The 18,098-nt window shown below is 37.6% G+C and overlaps 1 protein-coding gene across 11 annotated transcripts in view; it reads left to right on the top strand.

Moving 5' to 3' along the window:
• Window positions 1-18,098, top strand: part of ADGRB3 (adhesion G protein-coupled receptor B3) — a 447,992-nt gene that overhangs the window by 338,850 nt on the left and 91,044 nt on the right. For all 11 annotated transcript variants that reach the window (XM_058019377.1, XM_058019384.1, XM_058019383.1 and 8 more), the window contains 3 exons: window positions 13,182-13,308; window positions 14,936-15,039; window positions 17,732-17,834. In XM_058019377.1, the coding sequence (XP_057875360.1) occupies window positions 13,182-13,308; window positions 14,936-15,039; window positions 17,732-17,834 (334 nt within the window). The remainder of the gene's footprint in view (window positions 1-13,181; window positions 13,309-14,935; window positions 15,040-17,731; window positions 17,835-18,098) is intronic.

Here is an 18,098-nt window from a genome sequence, read left to right as displayed (position 1 = left end):
TCCCTGCCTGTCAGGCCTGTCACAGGCAAAGTAGGGTGAAATTCCAGTGGTGTCTCTCTCTCTGTCATGCTCTGTCAGTAATCTAAGGAGTTCCTCTACCTGGGTGCACCTCCCCAGGGGTATGCTCACTCCTTGCTTCTGCAGAGCACACCCTGCAGCTGCCTTCTGAGTGTCAGCATGTTCCCTGGAGCACTGTGGGCAGCTGCATCAGTCATGCTGGGTGCAGGGCTTAGAGAGGCTGTAGCTTTCTGCCAGGTGGATGCCACTGCTTCCTGGTTGAGCTTGCAGGGTTTTTGTGCTCTTCCTGCATACCCTGCACCAATTGCCATGCCATGCTCTGAGTGGTAGTGCTCCCTGAGGGATTCTTTTTTTTCAGGGGGGGAGAATTGTTCACTGTTGCTTCTGGGCCTGCCCAGGTCTTGTCAGCCACTACCACACAAGCTGCAGACTTCTGTCAGCTCTCTTATCTTCCCTGATATTCCCCTGGTTTGGGAAACCCCATTGTACACTGTGCAAGAGAGCACCACTGCCATTTGTGCCAGCAGTGGATATGCTCCCCTCAACGACATACATGCAATGTGAAACAGGCAGCAAACTGAAATGCAATTCATTTGAAAGCAAATCCTTTAAATCAGGAATAATAATTTAAGCATAAGCTGGGCTGAACAGGCAAAAGATTAGTCTGGCCCCAGCATCCTGCCTGCTACAGAGACTGTTAACAAATGCCTAGAAGAGTACTTAATAGCAAGGTACTTATTTAGTAGCTATTCCCCTGGTATGCATCCTAAATTCTGACACATTTGGGATGTACAGTCAGGTTTTTTATCTTTGTGTGCTGTAGCCTTAAAAGATTTTTTTTGTCTGTGGGTTTATCTAATTGCTCTTTCAGTCCGCATAATCTTCTGTCATTTATAAGCTCCTGTGGTGACAACTTCCATCATTTAACTATGCCCTGTGAGAAAAAAAAGTGCCTCCTATTGTTTGTTTTAAATATACAACTTAATAACTTCATTTAATGCCTTTAGATCATATATTACAAGGAATAACATTAATTTCTGGTTTTTTTACCATGGCACTCTTACATATATTATCAGAGCTCCCTCAACCACCTCCTACCCAGGCTGGAGGGACTTACCTCTTAGAAGCTGTCCCATGTTCTCCAGAGATCCCTCTAGTCCCACTAGATCTGTTAGAGTTAGGAAGAGATCAGAACTGCATACTGCATTCACAATGTGGGCATACTGCAGACTTTTTTAGAGTGGCGTAGTCATATTTTCTGTTTTGCTATTTCCAAACCCCTGCTGAAAATGAATATAACTGAAGAACACATCATACACTTGACATGCTCCAGCATCTTTGAATTAAAATATACACATGAGTTTTCTCCAATGCGTAGTCAATAGAAAGATGTTTGCTTATATGTAATTTTAGATATAATTTAGCTGTCTGAGAGATCAAAATATAGTGCCAGGTTCTGATGTGAGTTATACTGAGGATATTCCATTGAAGTTGACAGGTCCAATCAATATACAGCATGCACAGAGATGAGGTGGATTCATGACATTTCCTGAATACTACATGCACAGACAATAATTGCAACTGCTCTCATTATGTAATTTCTAGGCAATATATTCTAGTTAATACGTTTCATGTACTATGTAGTCTGTGTGGAATTCAGATCAAGTAGTGTAATCCAAATTAATTGTACTCTTTTTCATTGCACTTTTAAAACATCAAGTAGTGTGAGAACATAACAGAATGTAAATTACTTCAAAATGTAAAAAGGCTCTCTAGCAGTTTCTCTTTACAATATTATGTCTGACTGGAGGGAGAGGCATTTCAGATTTGGAGTTTTCAACTAAAGCATGCCACATCTGTGTGACATACCATAGACAGACAGACATGATGATATATGCCTTTCATGCCAATGAGAACAAAAAACTGCAACATTAACTGAATCATTTTATTGTATATGTATTAGATACATGTATTTTCAATATCTTAAGTGATACAGTGTGATAAATATAAAAAGTGCTGCAAGCATCTCTATCTTTGTGTGAAAATAGAAGGAAATAAGTATAGCACTGTATTTGATTGTATTTATTTTGAATGTATATTGAACCTTCATATTGAACCTTCATATTTTGGTTTTGGCCTTCAGTCCTCAAGCTGATCTCTGCTTTATGTTGAGATTTAGTATGACACTGTCTGTTTCAAGGTTGATGTTGTAGTGTGTTTTGTTAGTTTATTTTGATTGCTCCCCCATTTTCTGTATTATTCCCCCATCTTGCATAATGGTTCTGCCCTCACCAGTTTTTCCCGCCGTCATTAGCGTACTAACACTGATTATTGTAGGACACTTTTTTCAGTCCTTTTCTATTGTATCTGAAGGCTGAAGACCATACCAACTTTGTCAGTGGCTAGAAGATAACCCCATTGTTACAAGTCTTGTACCTGTGGAGTATTGGTACTTCCCATCAGGAAGACACACAAAAACAAAAAATTTCTGAGGAGATGGAAGTGGATAGGCTAGTAATCTTTACTCATTTGTTCAGGCATTTTCTTGGCACCTACTTAAGGCACATACTCCCCAACACCTCCTCTCTTCCCTTTTTTTAGACTGTGAAAAAAAATCACTTGTCCAATCTCTTAAACAATTTATTCAGTTTTTAATGCCAGCAGTCACATTTGTCTAAACATTCTAGCTGGCATGTGACTAGTTGAAATGCATTTATTTACCAGAGGAGTAAGAGGACTTAAATTCAGTGCAGTAAATTTTTCTGTGATTTCCAGATATACTATTATTACAAATGCAAATTATCTGTTGCATTGTGAATGCATCAAACATATTATACATGTGCAGATTAAATTTGAAGCATATCCACAGAATCCACCTGTGGGCCTTGAATCCACAGTGGCCTCCTCTGCAACATGTGCCCTTTTACTATTGAGTGGCCACAATCCCTAGTTCATAAAGCTTGCTGTTCAGACGTGGCACAGTGCAGACCATCACTCTTTCCAGAGCGTCTGTTTTCATGTTTTGTGCAGAGTGATGCACGTATCCTTCCTCCATGAACTCCTAGCCAAAACCTCAGTGAAACACTTAGGGTATTATCTCCAGAGATTAGCATCATCAGCTGGCTTTCTTTTTAGGCAATGCTACCATTATATAGGTGTGAGGAGGTATTAAAAACATTGGTTAGCTGTAATTTACCTTTCTGGGCAGTTGGTTTGTACATACTAACACTCAGGAAGATTCAGATGAGCAGTACCTCACATGGCTGGGGTCCAAAGAGGGTACTTTGAGTTTGGAAGCTAAGCAGACACATTAATAAGTCCCAAGGTAATAAACATGACCAAAAGACAAGAACATCAGTGCTAAGACTAACTTAGAAGAGGCTAAAAAATTCACTAAGAGAACCTCCATTTCCTAAATCTGTACTTGACTTTGTTTAACCACAGTGATTTTCCCAGGCCTTAAAACTGAAATTGTAAAGACAAAACGACACATTGCTTTATAATGATGTAGAAGTTAGCTCTGTGAATAAGGGGGTTTTCAATATACATCTTACATCTACCAGCTTAGCAACATCTGGATTATTTACTTTCAGTTTTTAACCAGATCATAAAATCTCTGAAAAAGCTTTGTGTTTAGCTGTGTTGCATTTAATTTGCTCATAGCTGGGCATATACAAAGTCAGCACATCTCAACTGCTCACTCAGATTTGTTGCATTGCCCCATTTTAATTGAGTTATTACATGAGATGCAGAGATACCCACTACTCAATCCTTAATGGGCTTTGCCAGCCCTCCTCTCCAGCCATTTGTACAACTCTGGAGGATCTTAAATCCGGAGGATATTTTGTGGTTTATATTAAGCTGTTTTGGCCATCAAGTCTTTCTTCTAAAATTCTCGGAAGAACCTTAGCATCAACTTTCATCAAGGTACTTAAGCAGGTTATCTCTCTGTCAGTCTTGACTGTGGCCTTTATGAACAGTGAATTGACTGATGCTTAAAACATGGACAGCACATGTATGAAGCCCTGTACTGTAAGCTTTTTGTCTGGCAGTTCAGTGGTTAGAAAGCTCACCCAAGATAGGAGAGACCCAAGGTGGGGGTCTCATCATTGCAAGATTAAAGGCCATTTTGAGAGGAGTGAATCTCTGTGCTGCAAGAATGAAATTTCCATGCTATAAGAATGAAATCGTTAGGCTGTAGGACATTTTGGAGTAAGGAGGCTTGTCTAATTCCCTCTATTCACCAGTAATCTTATTCTTTCCTATTTTAACTAAATATTGACTATCTGAAAGGGAAAGATCTGCTCTGTTTTACATTCTGTAATTAAGGTTTTTGCAGAAGAGAAAATACCTAACCAAAATGTGAAGCATCAATCCTTACAACCCCTTGTCACTGGCTTATTACTACGTGTCTGATCTCAGTCAAGAGCCAACAGCAATTTATGCCTTTTTCCTACTGAGATATTTGTATCAAATGTGTTTTTAACGTGCAGCCTGATAACCAGTGAAAGATTTGGTGCAGATTCAGCCAGGATGCATGCTGACTCACCAAAAAGAGAATGGGGTGATAAGGATTACTCTTATTGAAGCAGTTGTTAATTGGCCAGTCAGGTACAAAAGATAACATCTGTTCTAAAAAAGAGACATCTCTAAGGAAGAATAAAAAAGAATACTCATTTTAATTAAAAGGGGTGGTCAGATAATCTCCCAAATAAGAAAGAAATCAATGCATTTGAAGAAAAACAGATTAGATCTGTTTAGGCTTCCGGGAAGGACTTACAAAAAAGGATTGGTTATAAAAAGCAAGTGTCTTACACAAGAAAAAGGACATAACCTGAGGCCTGACATATAGAGAAGATAGAACTCTTTGTAAACTGAATTTTTAAGAAATCTTGCAGACTAACAGCTGGATAAAAGGGGAGACATAATCTCCATGTCAGTAGAGCAAATGTCAGTTTTATTTTATTTCTTTTTTTTCTTTTTGTTACAAACATTTGTAACAAAATGTTTGTCCTATTTTTTTTATTGGTTGTTTGTTTTATCTCAATCTGGCGTGAGTTAAGTTTGTTTTCAAAGTGTAAGGAGACAGAAAAAAGTCTTCTTTCTTTAAAATTTTATACTAGGGCAATAATTTATCTCCAATTGCCATAGCCCACGGCATGTTCTTCAAAGAACCCATGGATAACAGTTGTTGGATATGCAGTAGGATTGTGTAAGAGCAGCAGGTGGTATCACAAGATACAGGGGAGGAGATGCTGACAACTATGAGTGTTCTTAGTCATACAGCTAAGATATGAAGGAACAAATATGAAATCTGAGGATCTTCAGAGAACATGGAATACTGAAATTTGAATGCTTAATCTGCGGATTAAGTAACATTGAATGTGGCAGGAACTGGAATGAAGATGCCAAACCCTGTCTTCTTACACTGTGGCTACAAAGTCCATGCTTTGTTTTAGCTTCTGGCCCAATGCATAATCCCACTTCATCAAGAAGGTGTGAAAGTACTCTTACTCCAGAATATGCTGTAGTTTGGGGTTAGGTCATTTCTGCAAATCCTTATCCTTTGAACACCCCTCAGAAACAGCATGAAATTGAGCTCTCATATTCTCAGAACCATTGAGCTGCAAGATAAGAGGGAGACTCTCCACTGTCTGAGGTGAACCTAACTCGAGTTTTTGAAAGCTAGTGTGTAAACATCTAGCACCAAAGAAGAGCTTGGCTCTCACATGCATCACCACAGCGATGAGCATCATTGCAGTGTCTGACCACTTAACATGTTTGCTTCTGCCATGCTTATTATGTGTCGTTTTTCCTACATTATGGTCAGTATCTCTGAAGTCTGATCCAAAGGATGCTTTGAGGAGGTTGGACATGTAATGGTTTTAGATTTGTCTGCCCATATAATGTAGGATAGCGTAGGATGTTGTAACAGCAACACTAATGGAAGCCCAATCTCTTCTCTTTCCCTCAGTTGTTTCACACCTGTTCCTCTCCCTGCTCGTCATGCTGGCCTTGAAACTTGAAGTAACGATACTGTGCTTTATTGCTTGTCTTTTGGAAGGAACATTAAAAATAGATACCAAGTTTTGACAGTCTTAATTTCCAGGATAAACTTCTGAGCAGCAAACCTTTCCCAGCCTCTGCCCATAGACAATTTACAAGGTTCCTTTTTGCTAGGAGTCCATGTGAATAATAGTAGAGTATGAAAGATTTTTTAGGTTGATCAATTGGAAAGCACCATATGACAATTTTTCCTTAGTTTACCATAAAGCTACATACATATCTGTAGGCTCAACAAAAGAACAGGAAAGATTTTACTGGTTTTGTAAGGACTGTGTTGCATAAGAGTGTAGAAACTGGGAGGAAAAGAAACCCTTTCAGTTTCCAGGTAGTCCTCAGAGATCATAGGGGCTCAGTACAGCTGGGCTTAATTTCTGATTATAACCAATTCAGTTCTCTAAGTCTGATTGAATTCAATGAGATCTCAAATGTGCCAGTACTGTGGGTATCATTCTCAATTGCAGATTCATCAACTTTGTGGTATACCCATTCAACACACTAAATCTGGTCCAGGTCAATAAGAACTTCCATGAACACATATTCACAAATAATGTGGTTTACTTGTAAAACACTAAGTCTGATCATGAAGTTTAATAGGAACTTCCGTGAACACAGATTCACAAATAGTATGGTTTGCCAGTTTGACACAATAAGTCTGTTTTAGTTTGATTAGAACTCTGCTTCACATAGTTTCTAAGAACTCAACAAGATTTCCTAGACAAGATAGGAAGAGACAAGATAACCTGGGCTGGAAGTAGGGCCTCTTGTCTGCACCAGTCATTCTGGGGGTTCATCAGGAAGAAGACATAGTTCTCAAAAATTCTAAATAGACACCAACATCCTTGGGCATTGTGTACACAGTACTTCAATTGTACTTTCTCTGAGACCATCTGCAGAGTCAGAGAGAGATAAAGCTATGGAAAGTGATTGGTTTCCTTCCAAATTTTTGATGCAACAATACTCATCTTAGGAAAATCTTAGGAGATTTTCTCTATAATTTTGAGAAGAGGGGGAAATGGTCTTGTTCAAATACAATCCACTAGGCTTGTTAGGACACAGAAATAGAGCTGAACGACTGTTGTTTATCCAATATTGTTCAAAAACATGAATGAATCCCATAAATCAAATAATGATAAATCTGTGTAGTAGCAGTAGTACAGAGGGCCACTAGTCAAGAACTATGCAGTAGGAGGCAGGAAACTTCTAGTATTTGTTTCATCCTGGTTTTGTCATTTAACTTATTTAAAAATTCTTTTAATTTTACACATTGATACACTTGCAGTATGCTATTAGAAGGGCAACTATTGATTACAGCACACTTCAAACATACTGTGTGCTAGATCACGCCCTAAACTGCATGGACAGGGAAATAGAGGAATTAATAAGATATTACCACAAGCATTAATACTCACTTCCATAATTCTCTTTTTGATGAATCATTTATTTATTGCAGCCAAACAGATAACCAAGGCAATTTTTGATCCTTCCCGTGGAACTTTCTTTAAGTTGTTCATTATTAGAAAGTTAATCTAACAACATATGCTTATAACTACAGTGTCTCTGTTACAAATCCTACTTTTTACAGTTTAATATCTCTAGTTTAAATCATATTAAAATAAAACTTGGTTTTCAGCCCAGATGCATGTTTGTTTTACAAAACAATTATTTATATAGGATTTACTTTTAATATAAAGACCAGCGAGAAAATTAAATTTTCAAAGATTTCTGTTTTCTTTGACAAAAAAGATGTTCACAAGAATGTCTTTGAGGAAAATTAAACAATTCAATGTCTGAATTGGAAAAGTGGCCTTAGTCTTTGGGAAAATGAACTCCCTATAGCATTCTGGTTGGAAATCCAATTGCAAGATATTCATCTCCCAGTTTGTTATTCTGATACCACACAAACGCAGATGTCCTTTTTGGGACTTTTGCAGTATTTTAGACATGTAGTCTTAAGGCAGTTGGTTTTTTCAGTTTTATTTCCACGATTTCATGGTTTTTGGTTTGTTATTTTGTTTTTGTTTTGGTTTTGTTTTTTTGTTTTTTTTTTTTTTTTTTTTTTTTAGTTCTGTGAGGGGAAAGAAAACCCTAAGTCATAATGACCTAATATTAATCATATTAACAATTTCAGGGTAACCAATACTTTTTAAAATTGCACTTTTATGGCTGACATTATTAAGGAAAGTGCGTTCATATCCACATATTCTTTGTCTTACTTTTTTATCTTTTTCCTTTATATTACTTTTTTACTTTAGGAAAGACTGTGGCAATAAACCAGGTGTTGCCATACAGTGCTGGTAGGAATGGGACTGATCACAGGAGAAATCGTGCATGCTAGGAGTTAGGTCATGTCTCAGATGCATAAACATGCACAAGTGAAAGGCATCTCCTGCCATTGAGCCTCCTCTATGGCTTCTCTGGGATTTTAGATCCAGGTGTGAAGAAGCAAGCAGGTGTGGGAAGGACTTCATCTTCACTAATGTGCCAGCTAGAACATCTGAACAGGCACAGTAATATTTTTAACCTGCTATTCATAAGGGCCACAAGCTTTTTTGTTGCCTTTTGCTGGCTAAAAAATTCTGATGTTTGCATTTTCCATGTGCTTCTTATCATTATATATCATTCTTTACTGAGAATGAAGTTGGAATACCAAACTCTGTCCCAAAGGAAAACAGCATCTAGTTGAACAGAAAAATAAAATTATAGAAATGTACACACACAAGAATTAAGAAGAATTAAAATCATCTCAGCATAAATAATATTATAATTTCTTTAATTCTGTGTAGTTTACTTTCTACAAAGCTGTAATTAAATACTTAAATAACAGCTTCTTTCTGCTAAGTAATACAACAAAAAGCTTTCCTAATTTAACCAGTTACCAATTAGTAAAGAAATTACTGGAGTAGACTACTATCATAGATGTATAGCAAGATGTTAACTCTTTGTTTATGATTATCAAAACCCAGGCAACTACTGGGATCACTAGTTGCTAGTCTGGGGAAAATTGTTTGCTTAGGTGTTGTTAGCTCCTTTGTCTCACAGAATCTCCATAAAAAGTTAAAATCTTTTATTTGAAAAATATTTCTTCAAAATACACTAATAAAGTAGACAGTGTATGGTATGAGGTGAAGTCCTTTATTAAGTGAGTGTGTCTGATAACAAAGTCAAAACTGACTTTTTATATATCAGGAAGTTAAAGTAAACAAACCAACCCAATTAGTAAAAGATGTATATTATTAATTATATTAAAAAATAGTAAGTTGTTACTAACTATGTCATGAGGCCAAGACAAATACTACAAAATAAAGGAAGCAGCTTCTAGAATAGAAAATGTGGCCTGATTGTCATTGTCAGATAAGCAATTGTGTCATCAGTGAAATTTTTGTTTTAGAAAGATGGTTCTGTCTTAAAATGACATTTCCTTTTGATATCTGAGATAGCAATATTGGTTTTTTTCAGTACTGACCATAGTTATGCAATATTGTATAATACATTATGTGAGTAAGACTCACTTTTTTTCCCTTCAATGTAATACACCTTTAAAATAATTTTCTGTATATCATTTGGCCATCGTTTTTGTTGCATAGAACTAGGAAGTTCACCTTAAACTCTGAAAAGGTACTGAAAAGACACTCCCATATTCCACTAGCTGCAAGACTCCTTGGAGAAGGGCACACTTACAGATAAGCATTGGAGCTGAGGGTGTTCTTGGTCCATATGCCAGATTAGCCAGAAATCCTTAGGCTCAAATTACATCCTATATAGAATTTCCCCCCCTATTTCCCTGATTCCTCTGCTTTTTTTCGCTGCCTCAACTGCAGGATGACACAAGATCTGCAATGGTGAATCTATGCTTATTGGGAATTCCTTTGCTTCTATCATGGAACTGCTGCCAGGTTGATTAAATCATCTGTAACTCAGTAGAGGAGTACAAAAATTGCCAATAATGGGCATGAACCTACATCTATATTTGCTAGATATTTTCAATTCAATAATTTCCGTAGATATAAATAGAACATGTGTTAATAGTACCTGTCACTCCTTTATAGCTTTCTGCATAACAAGAAAGATCCACAGGAATAATAGGTGCCCTTTTGCATATTCATGTGATAACCCTAAATGTTAGACACATAGTCAAAGAAAATCACACTGAAAAGCAATGAAGCTTCTAAGTGTGAGATAGATTCTGGTTAGATTCTGGATAGATTCTTCAACCAGGAGAGTTGCATTGCAAGAGGGACAGATCATAGATGGAGTGCTTCATAAAAAGTGTTGCATTGAGATGTACTAAATGCAATATATCCATTTTTATTCCATATTTCCATTCTTTATTTACTTATACCTAAAACCAGATCATTACTTTATGTCAACAAGTCAAAGTTACCAGCATCTCTAAGGGAATTAGTAATCATGCTAGTGTAAGCCTCATGCAACAAATTGCAGTTATGCTTTTCTTCTGGTCCTTCTCATTGCTCAGTCTCTTTCATGGGCTTAGTGTAACATTCTGTGCAGCTTCTATTAGCTGTAATTTCAACAGACTACAAACATATTTATTAATGAGGCTTTTTTTTTTTCCTTTTTAGCTGCACTGATTAGAAGAGAGAAAAGGAACTTATTTAATGAATTTTGATCTGGAACATATAAAAACATAATGCTGTTAAGTTAGAAATTGAAGTTTATCACTGAAAAACATGAACAATAAAATGCAAAAAGTGTTCATATTAGACTGACTTGGCTCCTAACATGATGTCTTATTTTGGAGTCCAATTAGACTCCTTTGTTCATTTCAGACTTCTTTTGGAAATTCTACAAAATTTTCAGTAGTATTGAAAAATTTTTGCAAAATACATATTGAATTGTGGTTCAGTTACTCTATGACTGGAAATTTCTATTTGTGCAAGTGACTTGAAGAACTGAATGAACCTGTGTAAATCTATCTGCTGGTCTGCCCACGATTTATAGTACTTTCAATATAATTATAATTTTAAAATATGCTTTGTTTTAAACGAAACTGGTGTCTGTGATTTTATAATTTGAACTTCTTTAACTCTTGTGCATTGGACACCTTTTGCAAGGATTTAGTGCTAACTGGATGTATTGTGCATCCAATGCTTTTCAGCATAGGGTGAGTTCAGTTTATTAAATCTTATTCTCAGGATGAATAATACCACCCTTTTGTTTTTAAATATGTCAGTTTCTCTTAAGCTATCAATCCTTAGTATTTAATCAGAAAAGATAAACGCATTTCATTTGGCCTTAACTGTGTGCCACAATAAGAGAAGAGACAAGAAAGCTAATAAAATAAATTGTTTAAGTTATCCAGAAGATAAAGTTTTTGAGTTTAAAATATGTAACTCTATTTTTCAAAGTGGATGTTGATTTAGGCTGTGGCTCTCTGAAAAACACAATTTGCAAGGGAAAGCTAATAAACTGCTTTAGTGGCTTGAAGAATTGGTGATTTTCTCTCAATTGTTTCCCTCAGTCACTGCTTGTTTTGTTTATTACAGGATTCTGTTTTGAAGACAATAGTGTGTAAGGGTTACATCTGGTGTGTTCAAAAACTAGTGGCACAAAATGCTGAGATGGCCTGGGGTGAACTGCGCTCTGAGAGCAGGCTTTGGGATAACAAATTGCCTTTGCATGAGGGCCCTGGCCTATAGAATGACTTACAGAGGTGTGTTGTCAAGGCAGAAGAGGTGAAACAAGGGTGGTCACGGGGACTGGAAATTTTTATTCCCCCTCCTGCTTTCTTCGACCTTCATTTTTCTTTTTTTTTTAAGTCATTTAGTGACCTGAGGTGAAATGGACAGGAATTGACAGCACACATGCTGTTGCTGGCAGCAGAGTCACTGCAGTTGCTCCTTGGACATGAAAGAAAGGGAAAAAAAGATGAAAGAAGCCCAGTTGTTCTCTAAATATAACACATGTAAAGATAATATGTTTGCTTCAGTTGAAACCAACCCCTTTTTCCTGTAGAAAATATTTCCCCCTCCCCACTGCAGTTCAGGAAACAGGAGAGATGATTTTCTGTCTCTCTCTCTCTCTCCTTCTCCTTGCTTGCACAAAGAAAACGTGGGTTGATACCATTTTTATTGTTCTGCTGGGGTGGGTTTCAGACCTCACATTAGCATATTGAATGTCTAATTGAATTCGGGGGCTGTGTTAATCATCGTGTTTTGTTTAGGGGCGGTTGGTGAAAGGTGCCACCAAACGAGTGCTTTGGCTTGGGGTTGGCTTGGTGCTGCCGCCCCAAGAAAAAGACTCGAGAAGGGGGAGGGAGCCGGGGAAAGGCGAGTTGGCTGAGTGATGTCTGGAGGGCGAACTCGTGTGTCTCTTTGGTGATGTGTGCTGCTGTACTGAAATCCTGAAATCCACCCCTCTGCTGGAGCTAAGGCAAGAGTTGGAGGCATCTGATGCTGCCGTTTCCAGGGTGAAATTTCTAAGGCTGCTAGCTAAAAACAACAACCAAAAAAAAAAAAAAAAATCCCAAATCCTCAGCAAAAATAGCAGTCAGAACAGAAGATCCGGCATCTCCCGGTCCAACTGGCATAACCCAGGCAGACGTTTGAGAACCACATGCTTTTAACCTAGCCACACACACGAAAGGGGGGGGGGGGGGGGGCGGGGAGTGGAGAAAGAAAGGGACCAAAAAAGACACCGCAACTACAGAACATCACATTTCTCACAAAAGGCCAGAAACAGAGGCGGTAGGAAAAGGAGAAAAAAAAAAAAAACAAATAAAAAAAACCAGAGAGAGAGAGAGGGAGAGGGAGAGAGAGAGAAAGAAAGCCTCCCCCTCTTCCCCCGATGAGTTTTTCGCAGTGCTGTGCGCTGTGGCGAGGCTCGGAGGTGGCTGGCACGCAGGGGGCGGCTGCTGCCGCGGCTGGCGGGGCTCGGCGCAGCGGCGGCCGCGCGCTCAGCACCGCCGCCCGGACAGCTCCGCGCCCGCGCCCGCCCTGCCCCACACAACAAGTCCCCGCCGCCGCCGCCAACTCCGCGGCGCGCTCCGCCCGTCCCGCGGCTTTGTCTCCTCACGGCACCGGCCCGCAGGCGTAATCACCCCCGTGCCCCCCACCCCCTCCTCTCTCTCTCCTTTGCAGGAACGACTCTTTGGGAACCTGGTCCACCCAGGGATGTAAAACTGTGCTTACCGATGCATCCCATACGAAATGCTTATGTGATCGTCTCTCTACCTTCGCCATTTTGGCTCAGCAACCTAGAGAAATAGTAAGTAACAAAGAGGAGGGGGAAAAAAATCCAGTTTTAATGGAAAAGGGAATGCGGGGGGGACTGCGGGGGGAGGGGGGAGCTGGTCCAGCTTTCCTCGCAGGTATATTGCAGACGTTGCATTGAGGAATTGTTTAATATTGCAGGTAGTCAAATGTTAGTCTCCTGGTGTCTTCAGTGTCTCAGATAAATGAATTCCAGATTCTGTGATACAACTAAATCCTAGGGAAATTTGCATGCTCTCGAACTCTATAAATTTTTTTAGAGAAAGCCTTGTAATTGTGGTGCAAATGTGTAGAAAACTTTTGTATTGAACGATTAAGGGAACGTACAGGTCTCTATTATTGCTCTTGGTAGGAAAACCCTAGATACTGTAGTTAAACAGATTGCAGATCTGCATTGGACGTTTTCAGCACAGATTTTCTATGTAGTCTGTTGATATGATGTATCAAAAATAATCAAGTTTTCACGAGAAAGAGGGGACATTAAGTGTATGAGCAGACACTCCCAATATTATTGAATGTAAAAATAGCTGAAAAGCAAATATTTGTGAAGTTATCTTGCTAAAGCATGATTTCATTTTCCTGGTTTTGGAAACATATGAACAGACTCTTTTTAATAGCAAAGTCAATCCATTTGGAAAAAAAAGTGATTGAAATAAAATGCTACTTTCTGCCTGAGATATGGCCTAAAAGTACATCTGTCTTATATTCTATTTGGGTGGCAAAAGATATCTTGGTAAATGTAATTTACAATACGTCCCTGAAGCTTAAAAAGCGTTTAAGTAAACCAGGCATGATATCCTTTAGAACTTTTAGATCTAAATTTTTTTCCATATTTATTAGTAAAACCCATGTCTGTTTCAGAATATGAGCACATATATATAGAGAGGAAAAAACTGACCTGATACCTGAGGATAATAGCTTGCCTTAGAGCAGGGAAAGCTAGTTTGCTTTCAAGGTCATTAATTTATTTTCATTTTTTATTAACACACAGAGTAAAAACGAAATAATTCTGAATTTGAAGCTTTTTTTTTATGAAGGCTGATTATACTGTTGCCATAGATATCCTGTCATTCCTTCTAGGCCCAAGGAAATTAAGTATGTGAGAACAGTGGATTGAAGTCAAAGTTATTACAAGTCAGAAAGTTTGGTCATTCTGCAACAAACATGAATCAAATTATGGGACAAATTACTGGATGGTCTTCAATATATTAGAGTGAAACCAAGCTGGATGTTTAATGCACAATTATAAATATTGCTACTTCTGAAGAGAAGTATATCTTTTAATTGATGTTAACTGGAGAGTCATTTAAACTTGTGCTAACATCATAGTCTCCTGTTACACTGTAATATTACTAGTTTATTTTTCAAAGTATCATGCAGGTATTACAAGACATTTGAAAGCTCAGAGGCCTCTGAGGAATGTATTAAGCAGATCTCAGAGTTATGTAGGGATCAGTTTTGGAATTAAGTTGATTTCTCCCTCATAACTAATATTACCGAAACAATCTGCGGTAGTTTGTCTGCTTTTAATTTTGCTCTTTTTGCCTTTTTTTTTTCATTTGACTTGTTGGTTTAAGTGCTGAGGATGTTTTTTCTTCATGGTTGCCTGTTGTAACTTACAGATCATGGAATCATCTGGTACACCCTCAGTGACCTTAATAGTAGGCAGTGGTCTTTCCTGCTTGGCCTTGATCACTCTAGCAGTTGTCTATGCAGCATTATGGAGGTATGTAATGGGTTGAGAAAGCTAAATGCAAATACACTGTTATATTTATTGGAATTGCAGTTTAAAAAGAGCATTAGAGCCATGTTTGGAAAGTGAGGAAAATACAGTGCTTGCTTGGATGCATTTTTTGATGGGATTGATCAGTTTTACGGGTTTGGCCTGCTAATGATGGTAGAGCCCACTCTTCTCTTTCCCCACTTCAGTGGGAATGGGATTCCTCTTTTGGTGGGGTATTCACAGTGCTAAATGCAAGATTCTTATATATTATATATTTCATGTTAGGCTTCTGGCCTATACCTTTAGCTGCTTTTCCCCCATTTACATTTTTAAATAAAACTTATAAATAAAATAATATTGCAGTGGCACATTTAGGGAGATTCAGTCAGCTGATTTTGAGTTTGTTCACATCAGTAATCCGTTTGAATAAAGACCACAAATTAAATAGTCTTAAATAGTGTGATGGTACACCCCAGTGATAGATTTTCTTTCCATCCTGAGTATGCAATATTAGAATACTATATTGAACTTAAAAGTGCAATAAATACACATGGACTAAATTAATCTGAGAAGTAATGAGAAATAGCATAATGTCTTAGTGCAGAAAAATAAGATAAAAAGTCATGCAAAGTAATAAATGTTTTTAAAAAGTGAACATGGATTCTTATTTCACTTTTTTCAATAATTAGAGTAAAATAGATTCTTATGAAAGTAATAAGAAACAAGGGGATGAAACAATAAATTCTAGAGTAATCTAAAACCAACCAATAGAATTTTGTTTTAAGAAGCAGCTTGATAATTTTACACCCATTTCTCTATCACTCTTATGTACCACAGAGACTCAGGATTAGAAATATATATATAATTACTAAGAATATCCAGTTGCATAAGTTATCATAAAAGACTATAAAAATTATCAATTCTTGTCTGTCAAAACTAAGAATGAGAGTATTTCAGGATATAACTCCCATCTAAAGAATTATAGTGTTATTTTTGCACTCCCCACTATATTTAGCACTTGGATAGAAATACTGTCATGCTCAGTGTAACTGGTCTACTCCATTATTTAAATTAGATACAAGGAAGAAATTCTTTACTGTGAGGGTAGTGAGGCACTGGAACAGGTTGTCCATAGAAGTTGTGGATGCCCCACCCCTGGAAGTGTTGAAAGCCAGTTTGGATGGGGGTTTGAGCAACCTAGTCCTGTGGAATGTGTCCTTGCCCATAGCAGGGGGTTGTAACTGGGTGATTTTAAGTTCTCTTCCAACCCAAGCAATTCTAGGATTCTATGATTCTGTGAATTTCTAAGTGGAGATAAAATGTTATGTGTTATGGCTTAAGTCAATGTTGTGAGCTCCTGTTGCACTGTATTTACTCGACCACTAAAGTCCTTTGTAATCCATGGGCACTCAGTGCTGGGAATTGGCCCAGGTGAATCAATAGTTAACAAGTTAGAAAGTAGCAGTGGGCTTTCTGTGTGAGCAAAGGCACACAGGACTTCTTATGTTTGTTTGCAAATACATAGAACCAGAATGTTGCTATATTTTAAGGAAGAACATGGATTGTGGTATTTGGGTTGTTCTGTCTAACTGGAAAAGCGTAATGCTACATCTCTTGATATGCAAGCAAGAAGGACTATAATTAATTTCATGACCAAAGCTCAGCATTTCTTGTGGGTTCAACAGCCTTTTTTATTACTTCCTCAGAGTTAGCTATGGGTGTAGATCCCAGGAGGGGACAGCAATATTAACTAACTCCAGTGAGAAGCATATAGTAGTGGTCATAGCATATATAAAGATCTGGCGTGGTCTTCAGAGGAACTGACCACCCTTAACTTTCATTTTTTTTTAGTAGTCAGCATTTACTGTTAACAGCTCTAAAAATCAGGTGAGAAAGGCACTTCAGTTGTAACCATAATCATTCTCTTTTTGTCCTGTAGCATATAGAAAGGCTGTATACAGAAAAATGAGAACACTTGCATCTTGAAATCAAATATGTGATAAGACTTTTTGACTTTTTCATCCCAAACATATTTGTAAAATGAATATGATAAGTTTGCAAGGGTGACTGTGATGTTCACTGCTATAATTTAATCTTTCTGTACACATTTGGGTATTTTTGGCATTCAGTCTTATGAGTACAGTACTATTACAGTGCTATTGGAACATCAAGATTAATGTTATCCTTGTCCCAATAACATGTTTCAAAATTCACTGCCACAGTATCATCCACCAACCTGCATCTTATTTATACATCGTGGATCAAATCTTCTGTTTATATTAATCACCATATTTTTGCTGAAGTTAGTAATTATGAGTGGTCTGTGCCAGCTGTGGATATTCCCAGGGACAAGCAGAGAGCAGAAGAAGTTCCTGACATGAATGCATGTAAGCCCATTATTGTCAGGATGGTGTTAGAAACATGTTGCCAGCAGTTTTCAAAAGAATCATTGGTAGATTATTTTTAAAATACATCAAGATACTAAGAGGAAATCGTGCAATATCTGTCAAGATATTGTAGTTTTCATGTTTGCATTGTTATAACTCTCTAATACTCTTTCTGAGCACATGTAAGGGAACACCTCTCAGAGTATCTGCAATATTTAATGCAAGAACTAAATCAAACCTTTGTGTGACTCAGTAGTTGTTTTCCTTTTATAAAATTTGTACCCCTCTCTTTTTTTTTTTTATAACAGGTACATCAGATCTGAGAGGTCCATAATTCTAATCAATTTCTGCCTGTCGATTATCTCATCAAATATCCTTATCCTGGTTGGACAAACTCAGACACATAACAAGGTATGAGATGGATTGTATTAAATTTTCCCTTAAAGATTAATATCATTGTTTTACTTGTTTTTAGCTTAAAATAATTACATCAATTTAGTCCTATACTCATAGGACTTGGTGGTTTTGGTAATATATTAAGAGACAAGGGAAAATATTTACCATCTTGCATAGTCTTTATTTCCCTTCCAAAAATCCCTTTTGGTATTGTTCCCTCTAGATAAGCTGTGTTCTCTGTGGTAGACTTGTGTGTTTTATAACTAAATTTCAAAGCAA

Source organism: Melospiza georgiana, chromosome 3 (assembly GCF_028018845.1).
Source record: "Melospiza georgiana isolate bMelGeo1 chromosome 3, bMelGeo1.pri, whole genome shotgun sequence".
Lineage (NCBI taxonomy): Eukaryota > Metazoa > Chordata > Aves > Passeriformes > Passerellidae > Melospiza > Melospiza georgiana.
Note: the sequence above shows the minus strand (reverse complement) of the source record. Positions and strands in the feature narration are given on the sequence as shown.